The 24,721-nt window shown below is 54.5% G+C and overlaps 5 protein-coding genes across 6 annotated transcripts; 3 read left to right on the top strand and 2 right to left on the bottom strand.

Moving 5' to 3' along the window:
* Positions 1-60: 60 nt before the first annotated feature.
* RPS18 (ribosomal protein S18) lies at positions 61-4,950 on the top strand. The gene is made up of 6 exons (XM_079934582.1): positions 61-117; positions 587-685; positions 4,236-4,322; positions 4,411-4,512; positions 4,620-4,711; positions 4,834-4,950. The coding sequence occupies exons 1-6, from the start codon at positions 115-117 to the stop codon at positions 4,907-4,909; spliced, it is 459 nt and encodes a 152-aa protein (XP_079790708.1). The 5' UTR covers positions 61-114; the 3' UTR covers positions 4,910-4,950.
* A 673-nt stretch (positions 4,951-5,623) lies between these two features.
* B3GALT4 (beta-1,3-galactosyltransferase 4) lies at positions 5,624-7,038 on the top strand. The gene is made up of 2 exons (XM_079935745.1): positions 5,624-5,697; positions 5,877-7,038. Exon 2 carries the CDS (start codon positions 5,900-5,902, stop codon positions 7,034-7,036), a length of 1,137 nt encoding a protein of 378 aa, XP_079791871.1. The 5' UTR covers positions 5,624-5,697; positions 5,877-5,899; the 3' UTR covers positions 7,037-7,038.
* A 21-nt stretch (positions 7,039-7,059) lies between these two features.
* WDR46 (WD repeat domain 46) lies at positions 7,060-14,579 on the bottom strand. Of its 2 annotated transcripts, XM_079935743.1 has the most exons (15): positions 14,435-14,579; positions 14,123-14,335; positions 13,934-14,014; positions 13,678-13,790; positions 13,466-13,553; positions 13,277-13,338; positions 12,951-13,055; positions 12,695-12,845; positions 12,434-12,569; positions 12,014-12,113; positions 8,678-8,991; positions 8,437-8,531; positions 8,216-8,311; positions 7,975-8,088; positions 7,071-7,888 (listed from the first exon to the last, which is right to left on the bottom strand). In XM_079935743.1, exons 1-15 carry the CDS (start codon positions 14,501-14,503, stop codon positions 7,790-7,792), a joined length of 1,836 nt encoding a protein of 611 aa, XP_079791869.1. In that variant the 5' UTR covers positions 14,504-14,579; the 3' UTR covers positions 7,071-7,789. The 2 variants fall into 2 exon arrangements, with proteins under 2 accessions (XP_079791870.1, XP_079791869.1); XM_079935744.1 differs by lacking the exon at positions 12,951-13,055 and having other exon boundaries at positions 7,060-7,888.
* Positions 14,580-14,831: 252 nt separating this feature from the next.
* On the top strand, positions 14,832-16,256 carry PFDN6 (prefoldin subunit 6). Its single transcript, XM_079935746.1, has 5 exons — positions 14,832-14,948; positions 15,162-15,240; positions 15,510-15,580; positions 15,662-15,786; positions 16,033-16,256. The coding sequence occupies exons 2-5, from the start codon at positions 15,177-15,179 to the stop codon at positions 16,160-16,162; spliced, it is 390 nt and encodes a 129-aa protein (XP_079791872.1). The 5' UTR covers positions 14,832-14,948; positions 15,162-15,176; the 3' UTR covers positions 16,163-16,256.
* Positions 16,257-16,508: 252 nt separating this feature from the next.
* RGL2 (ral guanine nucleotide dissociation stimulator like 2) lies at positions 16,509-24,649 on the bottom strand. The gene is made up of 18 exons (XM_079934276.1): positions 24,526-24,649; positions 24,093-24,301; positions 22,742-22,825; positions 22,308-22,486; positions 22,127-22,177; positions 21,740-22,037; positions 21,218-21,469; positions 21,032-21,135; positions 20,854-20,938; positions 20,702-20,770; positions 20,460-20,534; positions 19,844-19,876; positions 19,602-19,723; positions 19,410-19,505; positions 19,216-19,327; positions 18,817-19,107; positions 17,844-17,958; positions 16,509-17,739 (listed from the first exon to the last, which is right to left on the bottom strand). The coding sequence occupies exons 2-18, from the start codon at positions 24,258-24,260 to the stop codon at positions 17,528-17,530; spliced, it is 2,346 nt and encodes a 781-aa protein (XP_079790402.1). The 5' UTR covers positions 24,261-24,301; positions 24,526-24,649; the 3' UTR covers positions 16,509-17,527.
* Between the last annotated feature and the right edge of the window lie 72 nt (positions 24,650-24,721).

Here is a 24,721-nt window from a genome sequence, read left to right as displayed (position 1 = left end):
AACTCCTCATCAAGATCGCTCCGCCCCTTCCGACGGGTAGTGATATAGTGCTGGTACGTCACTTCCGCTCTCTCTTCCACTGGAGGCCTGCACGCCGCCGCTGGGGCCGCCGCCATGGTAAGACTGGAATCGGTACGGGGATCTGGCGACATCGGAACCGGGGCAAGGAAGGTCTGCTGTCAGGGGGCCGAAAATGTCCTACTCTGGGGGCCTGCAACTTTCTGTGTGGAGCCTTGGATCGCACCCCTGGAAAAGGACGACTAAAGACATCCAGTTCTGGGGAGTGGGGCCGGAGGAAGTCATTCCGCGGGCGCTGGAAAGGCTTGGGCGTGAGTGGGGCCCTCCGGCCTCCGCCACTCAGAGTGTACTTTGGGAACGGGCAGGAGACGTGCTTCCTCCCGGAGGTTGCGTTTTTCCAAGCCTGAACACTTGATGCTCCTGCTGTCTGCAGGACTGAGGAGTTTGTTGTGTCGTGAAAACCTGACGGGGGCTTCTTGCTCTCTGTGTGACAAGCTTAACGCTCGTGTTTGAGGTTACAGTTTAATAGTAGTTCACGGTGTCTAATTTCTCCCCGAATCTCTGTCAGTCTCTAGTAATCCCCGAGAAGTTCCAGCACATTTTGCGAGTACTCAACACCAACATCGATGGGCGGCGGAAAATTGCCTTTGCCATCACTGCAATTAAGGTAAAGTAGGGTAAGGACTACTTGGGTTGTAAGTGAAACTTGGGTTGTTAACAATTGAGCTTTCGTTAAGGCAAGGTGGAGGAAGTCCCAACCAGATCACCACATCTGCTGGGTAAAAAAAGAATAGTTAAGAGTGCAACTAGTTCCCTTAACCCCGTAACAATATTTGCCCGAAAAGGTAAGTGATAAAAGCCAAAGAACAGTCTCAGGTCAAGCCAATGTATTTCACCTAGGGGATGGAGAATGGGTTTGGTTGTCTACCTGAATTCACTAAAAACTTCCTGGACCATCAGCCATCAATCAGCTTGTAAGGTCCGTGCTAGATTTGGTTTCTGCCGCTCTCCCCCAGTGCATCGTAACAGCAACTCTTCCTGGGAAATGTGTATATCCTAGGAATTGGATTATTGTACATTTTGAAGGGTGAGTAGAAATGCTGAGAGATTCTAAGTTGGGAGATGGGAGGTGTCACTATGTCATGACAGGACACCATTATAAGTATTTTATAGATAGGTTGTTAATTTAAAACAGTATATCATAAGCTTTTCTTTATAAGATCCATCGCATTTACTTTTTCATTCTGTAATTCAAGGAGCACAGCTTTCATACTTAAATGGTACATAAGAAGACTGCTGCCTTCTGTTCTGTGAAACTAGTAAGGCAGTGTGGAATACAGTACAGGCTTACCTCATTTTATCGTGCTTAGCAATAATGTGTTTTTTGTGGCAGCCCTGTCTCAAGGAAGTCAGTTTTCAATAGCATTTGCTCACTTGGTGTCTCTGTCACATTTTGGTAATTCTTGCAAGATTTCAAACGTTTTCATTACTGTGTTTGTTAATGGTGATCTGTGATCAGCGGCCTTTGGTGTTACTATTGCAAAAATATTTAGACTTGATGAAGACTCAGGTGATGGTTACCACTTTATAGTAATAAAGTATCTTTTAATTAAGGTATGTATGGGGTTTTTTGAGACATAAAGCTATTGGCTCCCTTAATAGATTACATAACTTTTACATGTGCTGGGAAACCAAAATATATTGTGTAGCTCCCTTTATTGCAATATTCACTGTTTGGCATGGTCTGGAACTGAGCCCACTGTATCTGTGAGGTTGCCTGTTCCCTTTTTAAAGGCTGTAGGTGAGATAGTGAAAATAAAAGATGAGCATGGTTAGTAGGATACTTTTGTTAAACCCTTCCTCTGCCTCTTTGAAATTAGTTTGTTATTTGTTAGCTTAAGTATGTGTCAACCTTTGTAGTCAGCTTAAAACAGTTTAACCAAAGCAGTTTCCGATACTTAATGAGTATTTTGATAAATCTTTTTATTAACTTGATGCCCTACTTATCACTAGGAAAGATTAGATATAGACAGGTACTAGGGCCGTTGCTAATTGTGTGGAAAGTCAGCCTTTGCTGGCTCTTCCTCTGGTGAGACAACTGAAGCTTGCAGGTGGTCTTTGGGGGGGGGGCAGTTTTTAGCTATTACATATAGTGCTATTACAAATGTTCTAGTACATGTACATATACATTCTTAAAGAACATCCATTTACATTTCTGGTAGGTATATAGGGCATGTATATGTTTAGCTTTAGTAAATATTGCTAAACAGTTTTCCAAAGTGGTCGTATCAATTTACACTTTCTACCAGAAGTGTATGGGAGCCCTGTTGCTCCACCACCTTTGCAGGTGGTCTTTTGTTAATGATCTGGAATGTAGGGCAGGGTAATACTTAGAAATTGGAAGAAAGTTGCCGGGGGGAGGTTGAGTATAAGGAGGGGTTCCTCAAAAAAATGTAGTTAGAGGAGCAAGGTTAATTGGCCAGGGAAAGGTGAAGTATTGAAGTTGGCACAAGCAGAAGAGGGTATTTGCTGAGAGGTAATACACACCTGCAAGGTTATTCTGTGGCATGATCCCTTTGTTGTTTTGTTTCCATTTGTCCACTTTGGCTATGAATATTCCTTAAGGCTGGTTGTTCTGCTCTTTCTCTAAATCAGGATGATAACTGTTGTCTGCAGATTGTTTGGAAACATGGAGGGGGGTTGGAATTGGTCACAATGACTGGGTTTCAGAGACGAGTATGAAGTTAGTATCAACTCTTCTGTTATATGGTCCAGGCCCTTGAGCTACAAAGATGAGAAAGTGATGATTTTCTGTAGTGTACTCTTCTGGATGGAGAGAATAAGGGTGGTCTGCTTGGGGCAGAGTAAAGGGGATCTGTGGGTCTAACTTAGGAGGTTGGCAAGCCAGTATCTAAATAGGGCTTTCAAAAATCTTAGCTTGACAGCAACTTTTTTAAAAACTTGTTAATGGAAAAAAAAAAAAAACTTATTAATGGAAAGTTTTAAACACTTAAAAGTAGAAGGAGGGGCTTCCCTGGTGGCGCAGTGGTTGAGAGTCCGCCTGCCGATGCAGGGGACACAGGTTCGTGCCCCAGTCCGGGAAGATCCCACATGCTGCGGAGTGGCTGGGCCCGTGAGCCATGGCCGCTGAGCCTGCACGTCCGGAGCCTGTGCTCCGCAACAGGAGAGGCCACAATAGTGAGAAGCCCGCGTACCACAAAAAAAAAAAAAATAGAAGGAAGAGAAAGTTTGAGAGAGACTTAAGATCCTAGTCTCTTCCAAATCAATCTGGTAATTTGACTTCCTGCTCACTTTCTTACAGAAAGGAAATGCCATCTATTTCAGTTTCCTGGGGCCCTTGTAACACAGACTTGTTGGCTTCAAACAACAGAAACTTAATCTCTCAGTTCTGGATGCCAAACATCCTTGGTTTCTTTGTGTTACAGCTGCATCACTCTAGTGTCTCGCCTCTTATCACATGCCTTCTTCCCTCTGTGTCTGTGTCCTCTCCTTTGATAAAAACACCAGTCATTGGATTTAATCCAGTATGACCTCATTTTAACAAACTATATTTCAAAATAAAGTAACGTTTTGAGGTTCTGGATGGACATATATTTGGTGGGACACTGTTCAACCCAGCACACAGTCCTTCACTATCCAAGTCAATTTGGCTTGTGAATTCAGGTGGCAAGGAGTACCAGTGGTGGTGGTGATATGATGCCACTGATTTAAGTGTTTGTTTATTTTGATCGTGCAGTGACCTGCCCAAAGGATCATGGCCTGTCGCCCTTAGACATCGTGAGCAACTGACATTCCTACCCCTTAATCAACCCTATTAATTCAAAATACCCTAATCTTGCTGCCTTGGTGCTACATCAGCTCTGAGGGGCATCAGCTTCATTCTCCACGATGCAGAAATGAGGAGGTGCCTTTCTTGGATGCTGCTGTATTGTCTGAACAGCAGCATTTACACTATGTCCGTATGCTGGGCAAGTGGGGAAAAAAGATTCTGCTTTCAAGGGGTATATGCCCCAAGTTCTCTGGTCCAGCCCTGCCTCTGAACAAAACTTTTTCTCTTTTAATGATTAGGCTTTGTATCTGGAAAAGTATAAGGCATTAGGTTATTTTAGGACCTACCTTTCTGTGCTTTTTGAATCATGGGTCTATAAAGGAAACCCAAAAAATCAGACTCATCCGACTCTGAAACCTTTCCTCAGGGTGTGGGGCGAAGATATGCTCATGTGGTGTTGAGGAAAGCAGACATCGACCTCACCAAGAGGGCAGGAGAGCTCACTGAGGATGAGGTGAGGACAAGGAAGAGGGGCTGGGGATTGGGCCTATGGGGAGGGGGCGGGGAGACCATCTGGACCTGACCCTTGTCCTGCCTGCCAGGTGGAACGTGTGATCACCATTATGCAGAATCCACGCCAATACAAGATCCCAGATTGGTTCTTAAACAGACAGAAGGACGTGAAGGATGGAAAATACAGCCAGGTGTGTATTAAGATGGGGGAGATTAGAGAAAAGCAGGGTGTCCAGTTAGAATTGGTCATAGGCCAGGGGGTAGAACAAGCATACCTCACCATCTCCTCTGTATCCAGGTCCTGGCCAACGGTCTGGACAACAAGCTCCGTGAAGACCTGGAGCGACTGAAGAAGATTAGGGCCCACCGAGGGCTCCGCCACTTCTGGGGGTGAGTGGGGCGGGGGTTCATCTCTGCCTGTCCCTAGACTCCCAGGGAATTCTCATGCTCTGTCTTTTTCCAGACGTTTGTATGGTGTAAGACCTGTAACCCTTCTCTTTTCTCACCTGCAGACTTCGTGTACGAGGCCAGCACACCAAGACCACAGGCCGCCGTGGCCGCACCGTGGGTGTGTCCAAGAAGAAATAAATTTGTGGGCGTTGTCTGTTAATAAATAGTTTATACAGTTATGGCTTCCTTCTTCATGGTTCTTTGCATTTTTCTGGAGACACTAATAGGGAACATGTTCTCACACTGGGGCCTGTTGGTCATTTTCCCTCCTGCCTGATTTCCCCACTCAGCTGCCCAGACAGTGTCCTTGGTCTTGGTTAAAGCTATGCTGTTGCCACTCCCCACTGCGGGAAGCAACATTTTACTTAGTGGTGCCCTGCTCTCCAGGTGGGTGGGAGAAGGGGCAACCAACACGCTCATCCTCGAGGAGGAGCCCTCACGATTTTCAAGACTAGGCTCCCTATTGTCTTGCAGGGTGTTGAGGCTTGTGTAGGTAGTTGAGCCTAGCCGGTTGCCGCTTAGGCGAGTATTTCCAGGTCTTTACCACCCTAGGTTTCTGAGAGTTGGGGGGAGATGCTGATTTTGGTGACCCGGAAGAGCTGAGCGGCAGGGGGGGTGGGGCGCATTGTTGCCAGGGAGCCGCTGCCGTTCCGGCTGCACAGCGTTCGCCCGCTGTGCCCGAGGCCCGCGGGTCCAATTCCATTCTTGCCCAGTTTCGGGGAAGACCCCACTTGTACACCACAGTTCCCTCTGCATTCTGCTTGCCGCGCGGCTGCGAAGCTTCTGACAGGGTTCCCGGGGGCGCGCACGCCACGCCCTCCCAGCGAGAGGGGCGGGGCTAGGACGCTTCCGCGGACGGAAGAGGTGACTGTTGAAGCGGAAACCCGCCGGCCATGGAGGCAGGCCTCGGCGGCCGAGCCGACAAGGTAACCTCCCTTCAGCTGCAGCCATGGGCCCCGCCGCGCCGCCTCCCGCGCCGGCACCGTAGGGCGCTGGCACAGGCCGTGCCCTCCGCCCGCCCCAGCCCTGGCGTGACCGGTTAGGGACCGAAGTGTCCTAGAGCTGCACTCTCCGCCCTCTAACCGCGTTCCATCTTTCCCTCCAGGTCCCCTCTGACTGCGCCGCACCATGCGCCTCAGCCTCTTCCGGCGCCTTCTCCTGGCCGCCCTGCTGCTCGTGATTGTCTGGACGCTCTTTGGGCCCTCGGGCATCGGGGAGGAGCTGCTGAGCATCTCGCTAGCCTCCCTGCTCCCAGGCCCGGCCTCGCCCGGGCCGCCCCTGACCCTGCCCCGCCTCCTGATCCCCAACGAGGAGGCGTGCGGCGGTCCCGGCCCCCCGCCCTTCCTGCTAATCCTGGTGTGCACGGCCCCGGATAACCTGAACCAGAGAAACGCCATTCGGGCCTCGTGGGGCCGGCTGCGCGAGGCCCGAGGGCTCAGGGTGCAGACTGTCTTTCTGCTGGGAGAACCCAGCTGGGGCTCGCGCGGGAACGACCTGGCGCGGGAGTCAGCGGCCCAGGGGGACATAATGCTGGCGGCTTTCCAGGATTCCTACCGCAACCTCACTCTCAAGACCCTCAGCGGGCTGAACTGGGCCGACAAACACTGCCCCGTGGCCCGCTACATCCTCAAGACTGATGATGATGTGTTCGTCAATGTCCCCGAACTGGTATCAGAGCTGGTCCGGCGAGGAGGCCGCTGGGAGCAATGGGAAAGGGGCATGGGGCCCCCGAGAAAGGCGAAAGTTGGAGATGAAAAGTGGGAAGGAGGCCCCACCTTGGCGAGCCAGCCTGTGCCTCTCTTGTACCTGGGCCGTGTGCATTGGCGGGTGCACCCCTCTCGGACACCAGGGGGCAAGCACCAGATATCAGAGAAACAGTGGCCTCCCACCTGGGGCCCCTTTCCCCCCTATGCCTCAGGCACGGGGTATGTGCTATCGGCTTCTGCTGTGCAGCTCATACTGAAGGTAGCCAGCCGGGCACCCCTTCTGCCACTGGAGGATGTCTTTGTGGGGTTAAGTGCCCGACGAGGAGGCCTCGCCCCAACCCACTGTGTCAAGCTGGCTGGTGCCACCCACTACCCCCTGGATCGGTGCTGCTATGGGAAATTCCTGCTGACATCCCACAAGCTGGACCCCTGGGAGATGCAGGAAGCCTGGAAGCTGGTGGGTGGCTCTGACGGGGAAAGAACTGTACCCTTCTGCTCCTGGCTCCAGGGAGTCCTCGGCATCCTCCGATGCCGGGTAATAGCCTGGCTTCACAGCTGAGAGGCCGTGAGCGCCCAGGAGAGGGGTGAGGAGCTGAGAGTCCAACCAGCCCCCTCACCACCTTCTCTCTCCCGGGCCCAAGGCAGGGGCTCTAGCTGGCTGCAACTGATTGGTTGCCCTACACCAGATGCGCAGTCTGTCACTGAAGACTGAGGGATACAGGACACACCTAGGGGGCTGCCTTGCCTGCCAGCCCCAAAGATGGTCATCAGGAAGAGCCGCACATGCTGGGTTGTTCTCTCCAGCCACGGCAGCGGAGGGGCACAAGCCCCTCAATAAACTTGTCTCTTTTCCTCTTCGAGTACAGTGTGGTCCTCACCAGGAGTCTCAGATCACAAACCTGGGGAACCTGAAGGCTACCAGAGCCTGCTGGATGGAAAGGACATCTCCAGGGATGTGGGAGAGGGAGGACAGCCTCTCCCTGGAGGAAGGCCCTAGAGAGCCAGACTAAAGCCACAGCGACCACAAGATAGGGGTGAGGGTAGAAGCAAGACACCACGACCTCTCGTGTCTGAGAGCAGCCCCAGGCCGGATGTGGGAAGGGAACAGGTCCACAGGATGATCCAGACATGTTATCCAAAAACCCACCTTCCTGTTTAATACCAAGCCCTCTCCCCCAACCCCCAGGAGTCAGCTTTCCACCCCCTGTGGGGGAGGGGGCTCACTGCTCCCTCCTCATTCCAGGGAACAGGTCATTCCCCACAGGTGCTCTTGGGGAGAGAATGTCGTTCCCAGGAACCCCTGGAGCCTGGCTCAGCGCACAAATCTGTCCAGGGCAGATGGCCGGGCCCCCATGGGCTTGGCCTTCTCTTGCTTCTGCGGCTGCTGCTCCAAGCTCTGCCGGACTTTGTCCTGGGGTGGGGAGAAAAGGCGAGGTGAGAAGTGGCAGGAGGGCATAGCCCACAGGCCACCCGGCCCATCCCCCAGTGCTCACTTACCCTGTGTTCCTCATCCATGACCTTCCTCTTCCTCTTCACCAGACTTGCTGTGGAGCTGCGGCCCTTCTGCTTTGGCTTTGGCTGGAAGGGAGGCTTGGTGTCGGGATCGTAGCCCTGAGGGAGGGGACAGGAGTGAAACCTGAAACAGACTTCCAAGGCAGGGAACTGCACTTATGAGGACATGGTGGGGACAGGATGTGGGGGTGAGGAAGGCCCGGGCCCTCGGGGGCCTGCTCCGTACCAGCCTCTCAAGCCGTTCCTTCTTTTCCTGCTCCAGAGAGATGACATCAACCTCTGCCAGGGCTCGTGGGTCCAGACAGATGAGCTCTGCAGGTACCTGGGTGTGTCACAGAGGGACAGGAATGCGTAAGGAGCCACAGGAGGGTGACACCCAAGAGATGCCGCTGAAGCCCACTCTTCCCAAGACCCCCGGCCCCACACCACACGCAGACACTTCCTCACCTTCTCCAGTAGGGCCTTCACCTCCCACTCCTGGCGCTGCTTCCGGCTCCTGTATGGGTTACTCTCCAGGCCGTCGAAGTTGGGCTCAGCAGCCCCTGGAGGGAGGAGGGAACACAGAACTGTAAACAGGAACCTACTCCAGCCTGAGCAAGCCCCTGGCCCCCAGCTGTCTCAGGGTCAGGCCCACTCCAGCTTCCATCCCAAGGTCATCCACTTAAGAGCCCCAGCCCTGCCCACTCACCAGGGACCAGCATGCTGGTGATGCCCCCGCTGTGCCCCACTCCCAGCACATCTTCAAAGGGGCAGAACTGAAGGCCATGCACGTGGCCTGAGAGCCGGTGGGTGAGGTAGGGCTGCTCCAGGGACGGGGGGCTGGCCTTGCCCTGTCCTGCCCATATGTTGACCACATCGCCCGTTCCTGCAGCCAGCAGTCCCCGCTGGGAGAAGGCCAGGTGCCCCGCTCCCTGGGGCAGGGTCCGAGCGCTCAGAGGCTGGAACGTCCCTCGCAAGTCAAAGATCTTCAGCTGGTGGTCCAGGCCAGAGGTGGCCATGTGCCTGGGGGCAAGGGGGGCTGGTTAATCCATAGTATGAGCTTACTGGGCAGGCCCGTGGCCAAGTCCAGGCATCAGGTCTGGTTGAAGAGAAGAAGACCAATAATGACAGTAATCACTACCATCACACCACACACTCCACGCACCTCTTCTCAGTGAGGCGGCTGTACTATTTTCATTTCCCTTTTACAGAGAAGAAACTGAAACTAGCTCAGAGAAAGGAAATCAGGGTGAGTGGTAGAGCTAGAATTCAAGTCAGACCTGTGTCTTTAGTGTCTGTGCTCTTACCCACTCATGACATGTGAATGAAAGGGAGGACACACACGACAATCTACACCCAGGTGTGAGGTCCCACCACATAGACAGGCAGCCCATCGGTAAGCAGCGGGAAGGGCTCACAGCAGTGGTCAGGGAGGGCTTCGTGGGATTTGAGCCATTCTAGGTAATTCTCAAGAAAGCACAAAAAACAGAGATGCATGTATAAGCAGGTACAAATGAATTAACATCAGAGCATGGAGACAGGGAGATGGAAGCAGGGGTTTGTTTTCCAGGCTGGTGGGAAATATGGCCAGGAAGGCCAGGAGGGGACAAATTGCAGGGGCTCCTGAAGGTCGGACGGGAGATAGTTCCCAAAGCTGCTCTCCGGCAATGACAGGCCACAAGATGGAGGCTGCATGGACCTGAAAAAACCTCCTTAGGAAGCAAGGAAGTGATGCACTAGAGGGCTCTGCCCCGCCCCCTTCCCTGGAAGGAGGGTGGGCAAGGTTGGTGACCAAATCCTCTCAAGGAAGCATGTACCATGCAAGTCATTTACTTGCAGAGGTTGGAGTTTCTATTGATGTTCAAGTTGCTCCTCAGGGAGGCTGAAGGGAGACCAGCCAGGCCAGGGGATGTATGTTTGCCAGAAGCCAAAGACCCTCCTCTTAGCCTTGGCTGTGAACCCAGGAGGAAGACACTAAGGAGTTCCTACTTGAGCAGAGACTTGGCCTGTGATGGGGCCGAAGAGAGGCCCAGCTGGATACTTGTCCTGACAAGACAATCAGGGCCCAGCTCCACTGGCCAGGAGAAAGTGGAAAGGCAGGAGGGAGAGGCCATCAGCACAAACCAGGACTTATGGAGGGCTCCTGGGACACAGGGTCACACCCTTCACTGAGCCAACAACTGAGGAGCACACGCTGGCTCCTGCCCCAAACACACCCAGCTCTGGGATCCCCTGTGCAAATGCCCACCCAGTGGCCAGACGGGTCTCCAAGGCCACACTACCACGCTACTGAACTTGCAAGAAACACTTCAGCTTTGCGAGTCCAATCCAATCCTAATGCAAGCTTCCAGAAAGCCAGCTGAGGACGACAGTCAGTCTCATCTCTGGAGCCCCTGTGGCTGGTCTGAGGCACCCCTGAGGAGGACCAGAGCTAAGCCGGGGTGGGCCTAAGACCAAGGACCAGAGCCGTCTGGTGTCAGGCTGTTGACCAAACCTCCGTGAAGGAACTGATGGAGCCCTGAGCACAGGAGTAGCTGACCCAGGCAGCCTGGGGAAGGCCAAGTCCAGCTCAGGTCCAGTGGCCCACAGAAGGCAGAAAACCTCAGGACAGGCCCCCTGACAGTCCTAGCACCAGACTGGCACAGACATGGAGTAAACAGGGCAGAAGCAAACCACCTGTCCACAGAGACACAACTATGGGGGGCCCAGGAGGCGTGAGCATCTGGCAGGCTTTCATAAGTTGGTAGCCACTGGGCTTTTCTTCTTCCTGATTTTCTATCAAACAACTTAAAAGTAAGGTTATGGAGTTAATACTTAATGTAGAAGATTCCTGAACAATGGTGTAAAAGGAGGAAAGCCATGTGGGAAAGAGTATTCTGACATCAACACCCAGGACACACAAGAAGGAGGAAGAACTGGAGGCTAGAAACTGTGAGACACTGAGAATGGCGAGAAACAGACCTTGGAGGGACCCTGGAGGGGAAAAGCAGTCAGGACTTCACAGCGGTCGTGAGGCGGAAATTCAAAGCAGACCTGCCACCCCCAACCCTTCACATCACCAGCCAGACCTAAAGAGGACAATCGTCTTTGACAAAGATGATGAAATACAGCGCTCCCTACCCACCAGGCACCATGATCAACTCTATAGGCCTTAACTCGCGTTCCCGCCTACAACAGTTTTCTAAGCTAAGCCCCAGGCTTGGCAAACTATGGCCCATGAGCCAACAAAGCCAGCGCACCACCTATTTCTGTATAGCCCACAAACTGTAAAGAATGGTTTTTACATTTTTAAGTGGTTGGGAAAAAAAATCAAAAGAAATATATTTTGAAACATGAAAATTATTTGAAAACTCCAATGTCAGCATCTACAAATAAAGATTTATTGGGACACAGTCACACTCATTCAGTTACTTGTTCTGTGGCTGCTTTTTGTGCTAAGACAGCACGGTATTGTGGTCAAGACTGACACCACGTAAAGCATCTCACTTGAGAGTACCAAATTTCAAGTACCAAAATCTCTCCACAGATCGGCATCTGTAGATAAACATTTGCAATTGGGTTGGATGATTTGGGACACTAACTTTCAACCTCAATTAAACCAAATGTTATTCTCAAAAACAGGAATCCAACTCTTCCCATGAGTAGACCTGTATTACAAAAATATTGTGCTCAATTATTTTTCTAAGTTCATTGCTTAAAAATTTGCAATCCTGTGTTTCCTCTTGTTATTTAAGGACCTACATAAATCACTCAGATATGCCCCATTGCCAACAAGCCTAAAATACTTACTATCAGGCTCTTTACAGAAAAAGTCTTCTGGCCCTTGAGCGAGACACTCATATCCCCAGTCTCAGGGTGAGGACAATGTGTGGTACACCGAGGTCACCTAGAATGCTCGCTGACATGGCTGGTCAGGAATAACACCAGGATTTAAACCCAAGCAGCTTGGCTGCAGCGTCTGTGCCCCTCCTCTCCTTTCTGCTGAGCTGTGACACACACACCGCCCCTCACCCCCCAGCACCTCAGGCCCAAACAAGTGACTTACGTGCCTGTAGAATCTACTGCCACAGCCCGGACCCCACCACGGTGACAGAGAATCTTTGCCAGTGGCTCCTTCATGGCTGGGCTCCATAAAGACACAGTCCCTAGGCATCAGAGGAGAACTTTAGTTACTAAAAGGGCGCCGAGGTGATTAACCCTGGGAAAGATGGGGACTCAAGGCCAAGAAGTAACAAGAGAGGGAAGCAGAGAAGCAACCTGAAGGGACCCGTTAAAAGCAAATATAGAAGAAAAGCAGGGGCATTCCCTGGCGGTCCAGTGGTTAATACTCAGAGTTTTCAATGCCAAGGGCCCAGGTTCGATCCCTGGTCGGAGAACTAAGATCCCTCAAGCTGAAAAAAAAAAAAAGAAAAGAAAGGAAAAGTAGGACAGGATGGTCAGGCTCAAAGTTCACCCAGGGACTGACCATTGCTGTGTCCCAGATGGATGACGGCGTTGTAAGGGTTCTGAGTCATGACGTTGAGCCGTCCAGCCCGAGCATTCAGAGCTGCCACAATCTTTCCCACTGACACGTCCAGGTAGGTCAGAAACCCTGTCTCTGACTAAGAGAGAGAGAGAGAAAATGAGTCCTGATTGTCCTCTGTCCTTCCTCTACTGGGGCCCCAGGGGAGGATGGTCAGTCTTCTCAGGGCCTGCCACCCAGTCCCTGTGCTCCGCAGCCACTCACAGCTGTGGCCAGGAGAAAGTGGAAAGGCAGGAACTCAAGTTGCGTGATGCGGTCACAGCGGCGGATGCAATGGAGCTCGATGCCCTGGTTGTCGTAAATGTGAAGCCAGCGGTTCTGGGCGACAGCAAGCAGTGCCTCCGAATGCAGAAACCTGGGAGGAGCGGAGTAACAGTACAACGTGAAAGGGAGTCACTGGCTGTCATTCGATCAGGGATGGGCTGTCTCAGCCCCACCGCTGCTAACCGAGGCCACTGACCGGATGTCCCGCACTGCCTCCATGACGTTGATCTCGCACATGAGCTTCTTTGTCACCCAATCAAGGGCGGCCACATGACCCCGGCGCCCTCCAAAAGCCAAGTGTCTGTTGGAGTTGGAGGACAGGCAGGGTGTCAGTTCAGGGGGACACCTGGGCTCAGACGTCTGCCCCACGCCAGCTCCTTCTCTCCAGGTGAGAGCAGAGATGCTGCCATACACGCGCACCCTCACATGCAAGCAAATCACAAGACCCTCCCCACATCAACAACCCAGACACACACTGGTATGGCTGAGATGAGCAAGACTGAAGTAACTGGAATTCCTTACCTCCCAGTTCGAGAGTAATTAAGCCTGTAGGGTCCAAACTGCCTCAAGTTCAAGTCAAAATGCTAGAAAAAAAAGAAAAGAAAAAAAAGAAATAATTGGCTCCCTTTGGTAATTTTTTCTTCTAGTCCCCACTCCCATCTTACTCTGCATCCATCAACCCATTGACCCTTTTTCCATCCTCAGGCTCACTTTGGCTGCACTTGCAATGTCCACAGCCTCCACGATGTCAGCCTGGCATATCTTTGCCGTGTCCTCCCCATCCTCTCCTTCCAGAAACCTGCAAGTGAGCATCAGGGATGAATTAAGGCTTCCTAATATGAAGTGGGTGTACCAACATAAATATGAAAAATGAGAGCCCCATAAAGCAGGCGCTGGGGAGGCCCACATTAGGGTCCACTCACCCAGGTTCCTCAGCAAGCAGCAGCTCAGAACGAGCAGCTTTGACACTTATTTCCTCTTCTTGAGCTTCAGCCGCCTCAAGTCGGCTCCGGATTTTGGTCTCAGAACGTGGCAGCTACAACATCGTTGGTGGAGAAGGAGTGGGAGAAGAACCAAGGGATATGGGGGTCACAGGAGAGCCACCTGGCCCCGCCTCCATCCAACTCACCCAGACACCCCCTGCCTGCAACCCCTCCCCACTCTCCGACTGGTCCTCACCTTTTTGGATTTGTCAATGCGACAGAACTTCTGAACCACCTCCACAGGGACGGGGGCGGGGCCTGTAAATGGGTCCTGGGCCTGGGGCAAGGAGGAGGCAATTAGGAAACAGGCTCAGGTTGACCCCAACTCTCGTACCCTCAAGCACAAGGCGACTTGCCTTGCCACCCTATCAGGTCCCAGGCTCACCCCAGACAAGCTCCGCTGAGGCCCTGGACTCCTCCGTTCCCGGGGTTTCTTCGGGACCTGGGGCTTCTTGGAGATCCGAGACTTCTTTGTGCTGTGAGTGTTCTTTGGCTTCTGGGGGCGGAACTCTCGATTCCTCTTCCGTTTACGAGGTGGACCTGGAGAGGCTCCGGCAGCAGTCTGAGTGGTCTCTTCCTCCCAGTATCGCCGCGGTTTCTGCCGGCAGATCAGGATACCCGATAGTGCGCTGCCCCTCGCCCCGCCCCTCCAACCCCGCAGCTAAAAACTTCCCTTCCACCCCAAGGAGGTCTCTACCTTCTTCTTGCCCTGAAGTTTGTCTTTCTTGGGCGTGACATTATTGCCCAGCTTGGGGACCGTCTCCATCTAGTCCACTCGAACCACGATACACGTGCAAACTCTTCTCAGCTGTCCCATAATCGGATGGAGAACTCCCGGAAGTTCTCCGACCCTCATCCAATCAGCGCCGCCCCAGGTCTGAAGTCTTCTAGGCGCCATCTTGACTGAGGGCGCGCTCGCCACTGAGGGCCTCCGCGGGCCTTGGCCCCGCCCTCCCGTGCAGCAGCTTATGCCCGAGTAATGAAAGAGAGGCTGTCCGGGGCCGGGACCCAAGCAACCGTGCAGTTTCTTTTACCAGCTTGGTTTCCCCATCTTGCCTAAAACCTTCCAAATCCAGTCTTTTCAGCGGAAAGCCGCTCATTAAACATGTTAGAACTACATTTCCCGGCATGCACCAGACGAAAGCTTCCGGCGCCGTCTTTTCCCGGCATTCGTTGTTTACTTCCGGGTTTACCAATACTGACGGGAGAACGTGAGTGGGTCAGGGATTCGGTTGAGGGGTTTGGGGTCCTGTTTCGCCCGCCACCCCTTGGGGCAGGGGTGAAGCAGATATTCCGGATCCGGAGAGACTGCGGTGTTCCGAGAGGCTGCCTGTCAGGAGAGCTGTCATTTCCGCAGGCCAGAAAAGGGAGCTCGGGTACCTTCCAGAGTGTGAGACCCAGCGCCCCCCTCCCGCTCCCCGCAGGCTTTCGTCCCCGCCATGGCTGAGCTAATCCAGAAGAAGCTACAGGGAGAAGTGGAGAAATATCAACAGCTACAGAAGGGTAAGGGAGCAGGGTCGGTGTGGCCTCGCCCCAATTCCCTCAAAACCCAAAGCCATACCCAGACCATGTGTTCTGCACTGCCCCCACCCCACCCCCCTACTCCCGGCCCCAGCGTGCGGGTCCATCCCCACCTCTATACTCTTCCCATCCACTGACTCGCCGCTCCGTCCTTGGCCTACTTCCTCAATTGCATCTTTTTCTCATCAGGATTTTGGGGGTCGGGTGGCGCATGTGATGTCTCTAATAAAGTCTTTCCTCCCACCCACCAGACTTGAGTAAATCCATGTCAGGGAGGCAGAAACTAGAGGCACAACTAACAGAAAATAATATCGTGAAGGAGGTGAGAGACTGGGATTTGTGGGGTGAGGAGGGATCTGTCCTGGCAGTAATTCTGATCATGTATGTGCCACCCCTCCATCAGGAACTGGCCCTGCTGGATGGATCCAATGTGGTCTTTAAACTTCTGGGTCCCGTGCTGGTCAAACAGGAGCTGGGGGAAGCTCGGGCCACAGTGGGGAAAAGGCTGGACTACATCACGGCTGAGATGTGAGTCTTTATTCCACGCCCCGTGATGTACCTGACGCGTTGGGAAAAAGGTGTTGAGGAACCATCGTAGAGTCGCTCTCCAGAGTATCCCCCAATTGTCCAGTTCCTCCAACCCTTCCCTTGTAACTCCTCTCCTCCATCCTCCCCTTAGATCTCAAGTTTTCCACCAATCTTCTTCTTGCCTTCAGCACCCTCAACAGTAAGTCTCAGTAACTTCTCCTTACTTGCTTTTTTGCCTTTCCTCAGTAAGCGATACGAATCCCAGCTCCGGGACCTAGAGCGGCAGTCAGAGCAACAGAGAGAGACCCTTGCTCAGCTGCAGCAGGAGTTCCAGCGGGCCCAGGCAGCAAAAGCAGGGGCTCCTGGGAAGGTCTGACCCTGTCCTGGGGGCGGGGGAGGGGAGCAAATGAGGCAGCTCTAGGGTCTATACTGTAGCTAATAAAATGTGAAAATACCTGGCCGTTTTCTGACCAGTCGCTTCTGTTATAATTGTCTCCATCCATTCTCCTGGTCCCTTCCACCTTATATGTTTATCACTTGCATTACTCTCTCAGGTCCAGATCCTTGCACTGGAATCTCTGTGTGGCAGAGTAATCCTTCTTTCTTGAGACTAAAATCCGAAATGTCTCAAACCTAATTCTTGCCTGTATGTGGAACCCTTAACTCTTCCATATCTTGGTTGGAAACATGAAAAGGGCATTTACAACACAATAATTTCAGGGAAAGTGAGTTTATTGAAGAACTCACAATTCTCTGACCCCAGAATGAAACATGGTGACCCTCCTTTGCTATGATTTCTTGTCATTCTCAAAATAGCCCTGGCACATTAGTTCTTTTTAGTCTCTTTCTTCCTAGAATTTGAGTGTAGCTTAAACTGATTTCAAGCCCCAGCACATAATGCATTGTAATATGTAAGGTCTCCCAGTTTGTACATTGTCCACAAAGTTGTTCTTCCATTTCTTTGTCCTAAAATTGTTTCTTACAAATTCAGAGTCAGGGGTGTTCTTCATGCTGATCACTTTAATTGGGATGGCTAGTACTTGACATGGGTTTGTAGCAACTGAGGAGAAAAATGTAAGAGCAAATAAAGGGACCAGGGATGGCGAGGTTGCTGGGGAGGAACAAACCATTCTGAGGAAACCGTTTCCACCAAGTCCTTGCTTCCAGCTCTTCATGGATAGAGAACATTGGGCCCCTCTTTTTCCACGGTGTCTACCTTCAGCCAACTCCCCACCCCCACTCCAAGCAGCTAGTTCGTACACACTGCAAGGACGGGAGTAGAGTTCAGGTAGTGTTTTGGTTTATTAGTGTTGTCACAGTGACAGGAACCCCCAGACTAGGAAGAGGAACTCCTACTAGAACCTTTTTCTTACCATTCCCTTCCCCTGGGGCTCAGAGCCTCTAGGCTTTTCCTTTCCCCCTACTTCCAGGCCTTTCCTTGGCCCTTAGCATGTTAGGATGTGGCCAGGAATCAGAAACGGATCCTTTTCCCAGCACTAGCTGTGTGCTGCATTCATGGAAAGTGGGAAGCTATACACAGGTATCCGTCTTGGGTACCAAGATTACCAGTTCCCATAGGGCTGGATCTCGGCTGGCTGGTAAACCAGTGGCGCTTCACTGCCCCAGGGTGGTTGGCCATCCTTCTGGATTTTTCCCCAGTGCGGCAACTGCCACCATTCAGGATGGCTCCCCACATCTGGCACGGCCACCATGAGTTCTAGGAGCCAACAGGGCTTCGTCCTCAGAACAGTGCTCGGGCAATCTTCCTCCCTTTGGCCTTGATCCTGGGAAAAGAACCCCCTCCTCCCTCACTTGGGGGAGTTCCCGAGGCAGAAGGGCCACTGGCACGGCCCAGTGTAGCAGTGGAGGGCCGTCGCCGCTGCCGCAGGAGGAAATCGAGTGAAGCTCCATCCATAGCGTAGAAGACGTTAGCCGAGGGGGGGATGGTCAGCTCTGTAGGTTCAGAAAGGGTGTCAAACACAAACACAGTCATTCCCCGCACAACCCCCCGGATGTGGACGCACTCTCCTCCAGAGTCTGCCCTCCCAGCCTCTGACCTCGCTCCCCTGGGAGCAGCTGCACTAGCTCATACTCTGAAGCCACCGCAGAATCACGATTGTTTTTCTTAAGGACACGACTGATGACACTTGGAGCCTTGTCCTGGCTTGTCACCTGGCAGGACAGTAGACCAAAAGAGCAATCAGTTGGCCATGATGACCTGTGCTTTCCATTTTTCCAACCCTAGCCAGTAATCCCAACCAGAAAAGGTTACCCGCACCCAAACTTTCAAGCGAAGAGGGAAACCCAACATGGTGGCTCCCTGTACTCCATCCGCCAGCCCACATAGTTGCTGGGCTGCTTCCTGCTTCCTGTGGGGAAACAGCTATTGGTTCTGAAAATCTAATACAGCCACCCAAAGTTCAAGGTGCACCAGCAAAGTAACCTTCAAAAGAAAACATGGTCGCTGGGCTTCCCTGGTGGCGCAGTGGTTGAGAGTCCGCCTGCTGATGCAGGGGATGCGGGTTCGTGCCCCGGTGTGGGAAGATCCCACATGCCGCGGAGCGGCTGGGCCTGTGAGCCATGGCTGTGAAGCCTGCGTGTCCAGAGCCTGTGCTCCGCAGCGGTAGAGGCCACGACAATGAGGGGCCCACGTACCGCAAAAAAAAAGAAAACATGGTTGCTAAAACCAAAGGTCAATTAAAAGTAAAAACAGGGCTTCCCTGGTGGTGCAGTGGTTGAGAGTCCACCTGCCGATGCAGGGGACACGAGTTCATGCCCCGGTCCGGGAAGATCCCACATGCCGCGGAGCGGCTAGACCCGTGAGCCATGGCTGCTGAGCCTGCGCGTCCGGAGCCTGTGCTCCGCAACGGGAGAGGCCACAGCAGTGAGAGGCCCGCGTACCGCAAAAAAAAAAAAAAAAAAAAAGTAAAATCATCCTCCCATTTGGCTATTGACATCTAAGACATCATCTATCTCTAGTCCCTCGGGGCACCATCCTTCACCCCACCTCCCAGCCCACAGCTCCCTCACCAAGATGCTCTTGTAGACACTGCCGTCTTCCCCCAGCTCCATCTGGACTCGGATGATGCGGCAATCAGAGGCCCCTGGCCCAGGCCCCCCTCCCCCATATCCAGGCCCCCTGGAGGCCCCTTCTGCACCCCCACTGAGCGGGGAGCCACAGGAGGCTGAGCGGCGGTGACCTCGAGAAGGCCTCGGGGAGGAAGCTGGGGGAGAGAGGTGGCTGGGGTCAGCGGGACTCTGCAGGGCTGGAGTGCTTTCCAGGGCGGAGTCCAGAGATGAGACAGACGGCCACTTCATGTGCTGGGGACAAACGACACAGGGAACTGGCACGAAGGCAGGGAGGTCAAGGAAGAAGGATTCGCGAAGTCAGGGTCAGTGTTGAGGTCAGAGGTCAGGAGCGGAGCTCACCTGGGCCAGCCGGGTCAGCAGTGGAGCGGGGGTTGCAGGCACCTCCTCTGCCCCCACATTCGGCCAGTCCCAGGAGACAAGGGGTGTGGGACCTCCAACAGAACCCAGCACCCTGGAGTGGCAGGACATTGGGAAGGTCAGAGGGAGAAGGACAAGTCCCCAAGAGACCACCCTCCAACCACTGACTCCCTCACTCTGTCCACTGCGAGATGACAAGCGTTGGCCGAAGCACCCGCGGGGCAGGAGGGTCACTGCTACTGGATGGCTCCACCTCACAGGACACCTGATGGCTGGGGATGGGGGCAATGGGCAGAGGTCAGTGCATGACATACTGACCCCCATGCCCAGCCTGAGCCCTGGAGTCCCAACCGCACCCAGCCAGTCACCTCTGGGCCTCTGTCAGTGGCCGGAGCCCCTGTAGCCACCGCTGGATATCGGGGTCAGGTCGGAGGTCATAGCCACGACATTTGTTCTGGAGCTGCCTCAGCTCAGAAAGGACAGCAAACTCCTAGGAAGGAGCCCACAGACTGCAGGCGCCAAAATTCAGGAACCCCTGACTCTGCCCTCCTCTCCCCTTCCTGGGATGTAGCTAGGGACAGCTAGCATCCAGCCCAAATGCTCCCCTCACCTTCCTCCGCTTGTCAAAATTGATGTATCCGTTCTGCAAGGATAAAGGGGATGGGGTGAGGGTCCCAACCCTGCCACAGAGAGAACATCCCCTCTCCCAAACACTCACTTCTCTCAGCCTCTCTGACTCCTCTGGCCCTCCCCCTCCTCCCCCTCTCATCCATCATGCCCCAAGACCCCTACCTTACCCTTTAAATAGAACATCATGGGTCAAAATTGTGTCCACTTTACAGTTGAGAAAATTAGAGCTCAGAAAAGATAAGGAACTTGCCCAAATTCCCAGTATTGATTTATTTAGCAAACTATATATGCTTACATCTCAGGCATGTTCTGAGCACTCGCCAAACGTTAATTCATTTAACTCTCATAATAAAAGGTTGATGTAGAGACGTCACTAGTTTCCCATTTACAAATCACTAAGGCACAAGGAGGTTAAACAAACTTGCCGAAGTAACAGAGTCCTGGCAGTGCTTCTGCCTTGCAGCCCCTTCTGGAAGGAGGTCTGTCTGACCCTGAGGCCTACTCATTCCATTATCGCAATGCGCACACACACACACACACACACACACACACACACACACACACACACACACACACACACACACACACACACTGACCTCCAGCTCATCCTTGGAGGCTGCGTCCAGCATCACAAGGTCCTTCAAGAAGGTGCCAAGGTATGGGACCACACCCTGAGATCAGAGGTAAGAGTCAGTCACCCCTGCCATTGATCCAAGGGCCCTCCATCTCTCCGCACTTTCCTATCCCATTGCCTCAGAGAACAAGTTGAATTCTCCTCACGCTGCTGTGCCTCCTCTTCCATCCCTCAGACTGCTTCCACCCCCAACTAGTCACTCACCCCACCCCGGGAGCCAGACCTCGGGGACTTCTTGGAATTTGGCTCCAGAGAAGGCTGCAGCTTCACCTCCTGGTGGTGACAGAACAAGGAGACATGGGGGTGGGGGTGGGGGGGTGGGGGGGATGTCTGGGAATGCTGGGAACAGGCCTCACCTGCAGGAGGAGCTCCCGGCTCTGGGAATAATTATCCTCCTCGGAGAAAATCTGGCAGAGGCTGGAAAAGACTCTGAGGCTGTCCCTGGGGAGCAGGAGGCAGTGGTCTTGAGGAGGGGCCTGGCTCAGTTGCCCCCCTCCCAGCCCTTACCCGACTCCAGTGCCCCATCCTCCCCACCTGGCTGCTTCCCCCCAGGCTGCCCGAAGCCTGTGGATGGGGCTGGATTGCAGGGCCGACACCACAGCATACACTGAAGAGAAGTTTCGGAGCAGACGGCACTCCTGTGGGGTTCACAAGAGGGGGCCGCAGCTGTGGGCCTCTTTCCACACCACAGTCCCTAGTAGGGCCGAGCCTCTCTCTTACCTCTGCCACACGGATCCACTTCTCCAGCAGTCGGGCCCTCTGGGGGGGACGGAGTGGCCGTATGGTCACCTCCCCAGGCCCCTCTCCGGTTGAGGTAGCCCCCAGGACAGAGCTGACCACTGCCCCTGCCACCTTGTTGAACTGTATGACAGTAGCCCGGACAGACGGGCAGAGGTGGGAATGTCCTGGCCGGTCTCTGTGACCCCACAGGCCCCCCAGGCACTGAGAGGGGACCAGATTGAGAAATAGCTCCTGTGGGGCAGAGGTTAGAGGTTAAAGTTTGTAGTCAAGTGAGGTCAGCCTTCCAATATCGGGGGTGTGAGGATCTCAGGTGGCCAAGGAACCAGAGGGGCACAGGGTTTGAAGGGCAACAATCAAGAGGAAAGGGGGCAAGGTCAAAACTGGGTGGGCGAAGGAGACTGGGAGCTGGATCAGGAAGGATTGGAAGCACGCTAAGGATCTGGAGTCAGGGACAGGTTAGTAGGGGGCAGGGGGCAGGGGGGTCAGAGGTCAAGGTCTCACCGCATCTAGCAGGGTCAGCTGTTCGGCCAAGTGGTCAGCGAGGAACACCAGGACATCCGTGGGGTCAGCAGGGGGATCGCCGGGGAGGGCCAGGGGCTTAGGAAGTTCGGGGGTCTGGGGGTCCACCCGGGACCGGAGGTTGCGGATGAGGTCAGCGCCGCCCCCCCCAACACCCTCCCCTGCTGCATACCCTGTCCGAAGCAAGAAGCTCTCAAGCCGGTCAATCTGACCCTTGACCTCAGAGCCAAAATCCTCAGGGTGAGAGGCCAGCCAGGTTGACAGTACAGAGATGGCTACCCTGGGAGAAGTGGAATCCGCCAGGGGTCAGATGTCAGGCTGCAGCCTGGGCGGAGGGAACTGTGAGGTTAAGAATCAGGGGTCACTCACCCTTTTGTCCTCTCTAGCTCATCAGTAGGATGAGATTCAAGGGCTTCCAGCCTGGGGAGTGGAAGAGATTCTATCTGTCCATTTTTTCCAAAATGCTAGTGGCTTTGACTATTTGGGCGGGATATTCCGGCTTTAGAAAGTCCAGACATGTCAATGACCCTTGGCCCCTTATGACCCTGACCTGTCAGCCATAAGCCCTAGCAGGGCAGGCGTGGAGGTGAAGGCCCGGTGAGTAGCCAGGAAGGCTGCCGTGAAGGTCACGTCAGTCCCTGATGTCCGGGTGTCCAGCAGGTGTCTGACCAGGGCCTCCAGAGTGCCAGCTCGGAGCCTCCGGAAGGAACGCGGGGGAGGCCTCGGGGCCTGGGGGAGACAGAGGGCCAGTCACTGACCCTTTTTTCAACTCTGCCCCTAGATATCTGGGGGAAATCCCAGACCTAGGAGATGATCCAGGCTCACTGTATTAAGATTCAGAGAGGGCAAAAGACTTGACCTAAGTCACACAGCAGAGTGCAGTCTGCAAACTTCCAACCTGGCACTCTGGCCAGAAAGTTGGCCGGAGGAAGGGGAACTGGGAGGTGGAGGGTCAGAGGTGTGAAGTCAAAGTTATGATCTCACCAAGGGATCAACAGACCGATACTGGCGACTTGTGACAGTAAAGGTGGCACCATCCTCCTCCTCGTCCCAGACAGACACAGGGGCCTGGAGGAGCAAGGAAGGGGAGGTCAGACAGTTCCCCACCATACCCCACTGCCCAACCCTCAGCCCCAGGCCCTACTCCTCCCTCTGTACCCCTCACCTGTTGCGGCGGGGGACAGTACCAGCGAGTACGAGGGGTGGGGGGAACTGGTGACCCCAGGTCTCCCCCACTGGGGCCCAGACAGCCCCCCGCAAGCCGCCTCAGGGCCCGGTGGAGTCTAGGGGTTTGCCGTGGGGGGCTGGATGGAATGCAGGAACCCTGGTCCTGGAGACCGCTGTAGCCCCTTCCCCCCAGAGCTGAACCCCAGAACAGCGGAGAATCAAGGTACAAAGGGTAGGAGACGGGAAGCGAGAGAGGCAGAAAGCCTGAGGCAGAGACCTTGAGAAGCTGAAACCTCAGTCACAGGCACAGCCGCATGCTCCGCCCTCCCCCGCAGGAACTGACCAAGCCCAAAGAGTTAGTCCTTCCCCTTAGCCCCCTTTCCCCGGGTCCCTCAGCCCTGGAGACCCCCCTCGAGGTGGCGGCTCTGATCCCAGTACAGGAAGAAGGGGAAGTGGGGATGATGTGGGGGAAAGACTCAGAGTGTCATGTGACCCAGCCCCTCCCCCAACCGATCCCGAAAAACCAGCCCTGCTAGTCACCCAGCCCTCACCCAGACTCTGGACCCAGGAGTCCAAAGCCTCGGGGCCTCAAATCCAACTTTTGGCGCCTCCCGAGGCCCCAGTCATACTCCTGGCCACCGCCATTAGTCCCGGAGAAAAGCAGGTGACCACCCGCCACTCAGCCCGGGATGGTCCCTCCAAGGTCCAAGAACCTTGGCTTCGCGCCTCCACCGAGAGCCCGGCAGGAGAGGGGGGAGGGGTCACGAAGTCAAAGGGTTCCCTCCCCAATCCCGGAATCAGAGGAGCGGGTTACTGTGGAAACAAACCCCTCCCCGCCAAACAAAAACAGGGAGGGAGACAGGGACCTAGACACCAAGCCCAGAGAGACGGGCACACTCGGGCACAGGCGGAGAGGGCCAGAGACCCGCAGGACAGCCAGCCAGACGCTCCTGGCAGGAACAGGGCAGGTTCCTGCGGGCAGGTCCTGAGTCACACTGCGGCACAGAACCACAGAAACGCCGGGACTCCCCGCAGCGGGGAGACAGGCAGACACCAGCGAGAGGCGCGGAAGTAGCTGAGGCAGGAAGAGATGAAGGGACACAGACACCGAAAGGTGGAGAGTCTCAGAAATATACACGCCCCCTACCTCCCACCTCCCGCGTCTCACCTCGTCGTCTTCTTCTTCCTCCTCCTCCTCCTCCTCCTCCTGCCCCCCGCCCACGCCCCGGCCACCTGGGCCCCCACCCTCTTCGGGGTCTCGACTCCGGAAGCTGCTCAGCACGACTCCCCCGGGGGGGCTCGTGTCCCAAAACAGCCGCAGGGGCCGCGGGAGCATGGCCGAGTGAAGGAATCAGCGGGGTCGGGCCATGGGGGCTCCTGGGGAGAGACAGGAGGGGTCAGGTGGAGAGTCAGGTGGACGCGGGGGATCCGGAGGGGAGGTAAGCGGGTGGGTTCTAGGTAACCGGATGGGAGTCCTGAAGGGAGGCTGGGCGGGAGGGAAGGAGGGATACAGGGGTGGAATATGGGGGGCCTTGCATTTTGGGGATGAGGGGGTCACGAGTACGGGAACGGGCAGGGTCACAGGGTGCTCTGGCTCTGACCTGCTCAGGAGGGGTGGGGGCAGCAAGGGTCCCGGGCCGCTGTTCCCGTAGGTCTCCGGCCCCTGATCAAGTTCCCGGACCGAGTCCCTTCCCTGGCTTTTCCGCACCCCCTTGTACCCCACCCCCTCGCCAGACTCCCGGGCCCTCCCGCCCTTTCCGCTCCCCCCACGTCCGCCCGCTCCGCGAGCAGGAGCCA

The sequence above is a fragment of the Stenella coeruleoalba genome, assembly GCF_951394435.1.
Source record: "Stenella coeruleoalba genome assembly, chromosome: 10".
NCBI lineage: Eukaryota > Metazoa > Chordata > Mammalia > Artiodactyla > Delphinidae > Stenella > Stenella coeruleoalba.
The sequence above is the reverse complement of the archived record's forward strand: the minus strand, read 5'-3'. Positions and strand labels throughout refer to the sequence as shown.

Excerpts from the sequence above, each read along its gene's own strand:
- PFDN6 (XM_079935746.1), top strand. The coding sequence starts at position 15,177 with ATGGCTGAGCTAATCCAGAAGAAGCTACAGGGAGAAGTGGAGAAATAT. Across the intron at positions 15,581-15,661 it reads AAAATAATATCGTGAAGGAG|GAACTGGCCCTGCTGGATGG; the intron begins GTGAGAGACTGG and ends CCCCTCCATCAG. Across the intron at positions 15,787-16,032 it reads GACTACATCACGGCTGAGAT|TAAGCGATACGAATCCCAGC; the intron begins GTGAGTCTTTAT and ends GCCTTTCCTCAG.
- WDR46 (XM_079935743.1), bottom strand. The coding sequence starts at position 14,503 with ATGGAGACGGTCCCCAAGCTGGGCAATAATGTCACGCCCAAGAAAGAC. Across the intron at positions 13,791-13,933 it reads GCATTGACAAATCCAAAAAG|CTGCCACGTTCTGAGACCAA; the intron begins GTGAGGACCAGT and ends ACGATGTTGTAG. Across the intron at positions 13,339-13,465 it reads ACATTGCAAGTGCAGCCAAA|CATTTTGACTTGAACTTGAG; the intron begins GTGAGCCTGAGG and ends TTTTTTTTCTAG.
- RGL2 (XM_079934276.1), bottom strand. The coding sequence starts at position 24,260 with ATGCTCCCGCGGCCCCTGCGGCTGTTTTGGGACACGAGCCCCCCCGGG. Across the intron at positions 22,826-24,092 it reads AGGAAGAAGAAGACGACGAG|GCCCCTGTGTCTGTCTGGGA; the intron begins GTGAGACGCGGG and ends TTGCTCCTCCAG. Across the intron at positions 19,108-19,215 it reads TGCTGACCCGGCTGGCCCAG|CACATGAAGTGGCCGTCTGT; the intron begins GTGAGCTCCGCT and ends GTTTGTCCCCAG.
- B3GALT4 (XM_079935745.1), top strand. The coding sequence starts at position 5,900 with ATGCGCCTCAGCCTCTTCCGGCGCCTTCTCCTGGCCGCCCTGCTGCTC.
- RPS18 (XM_079934582.1), top strand. Across the intron at positions 4,513-4,619 it reads AGGATGGAAAATACAGCCAG|GTCCTGGCCAACGGTCTGGA; the intron begins GTGTGTATTAAG and ends CTCTGTATCCAG. Across the intron at positions 4,712-4,833 it reads GGGCTCCGCCACTTCTGGGG|ACTTCGTGTACGAGGCCAGC; the intron begins GTGAGTGGGGCG and ends TCTCACCTGCAG.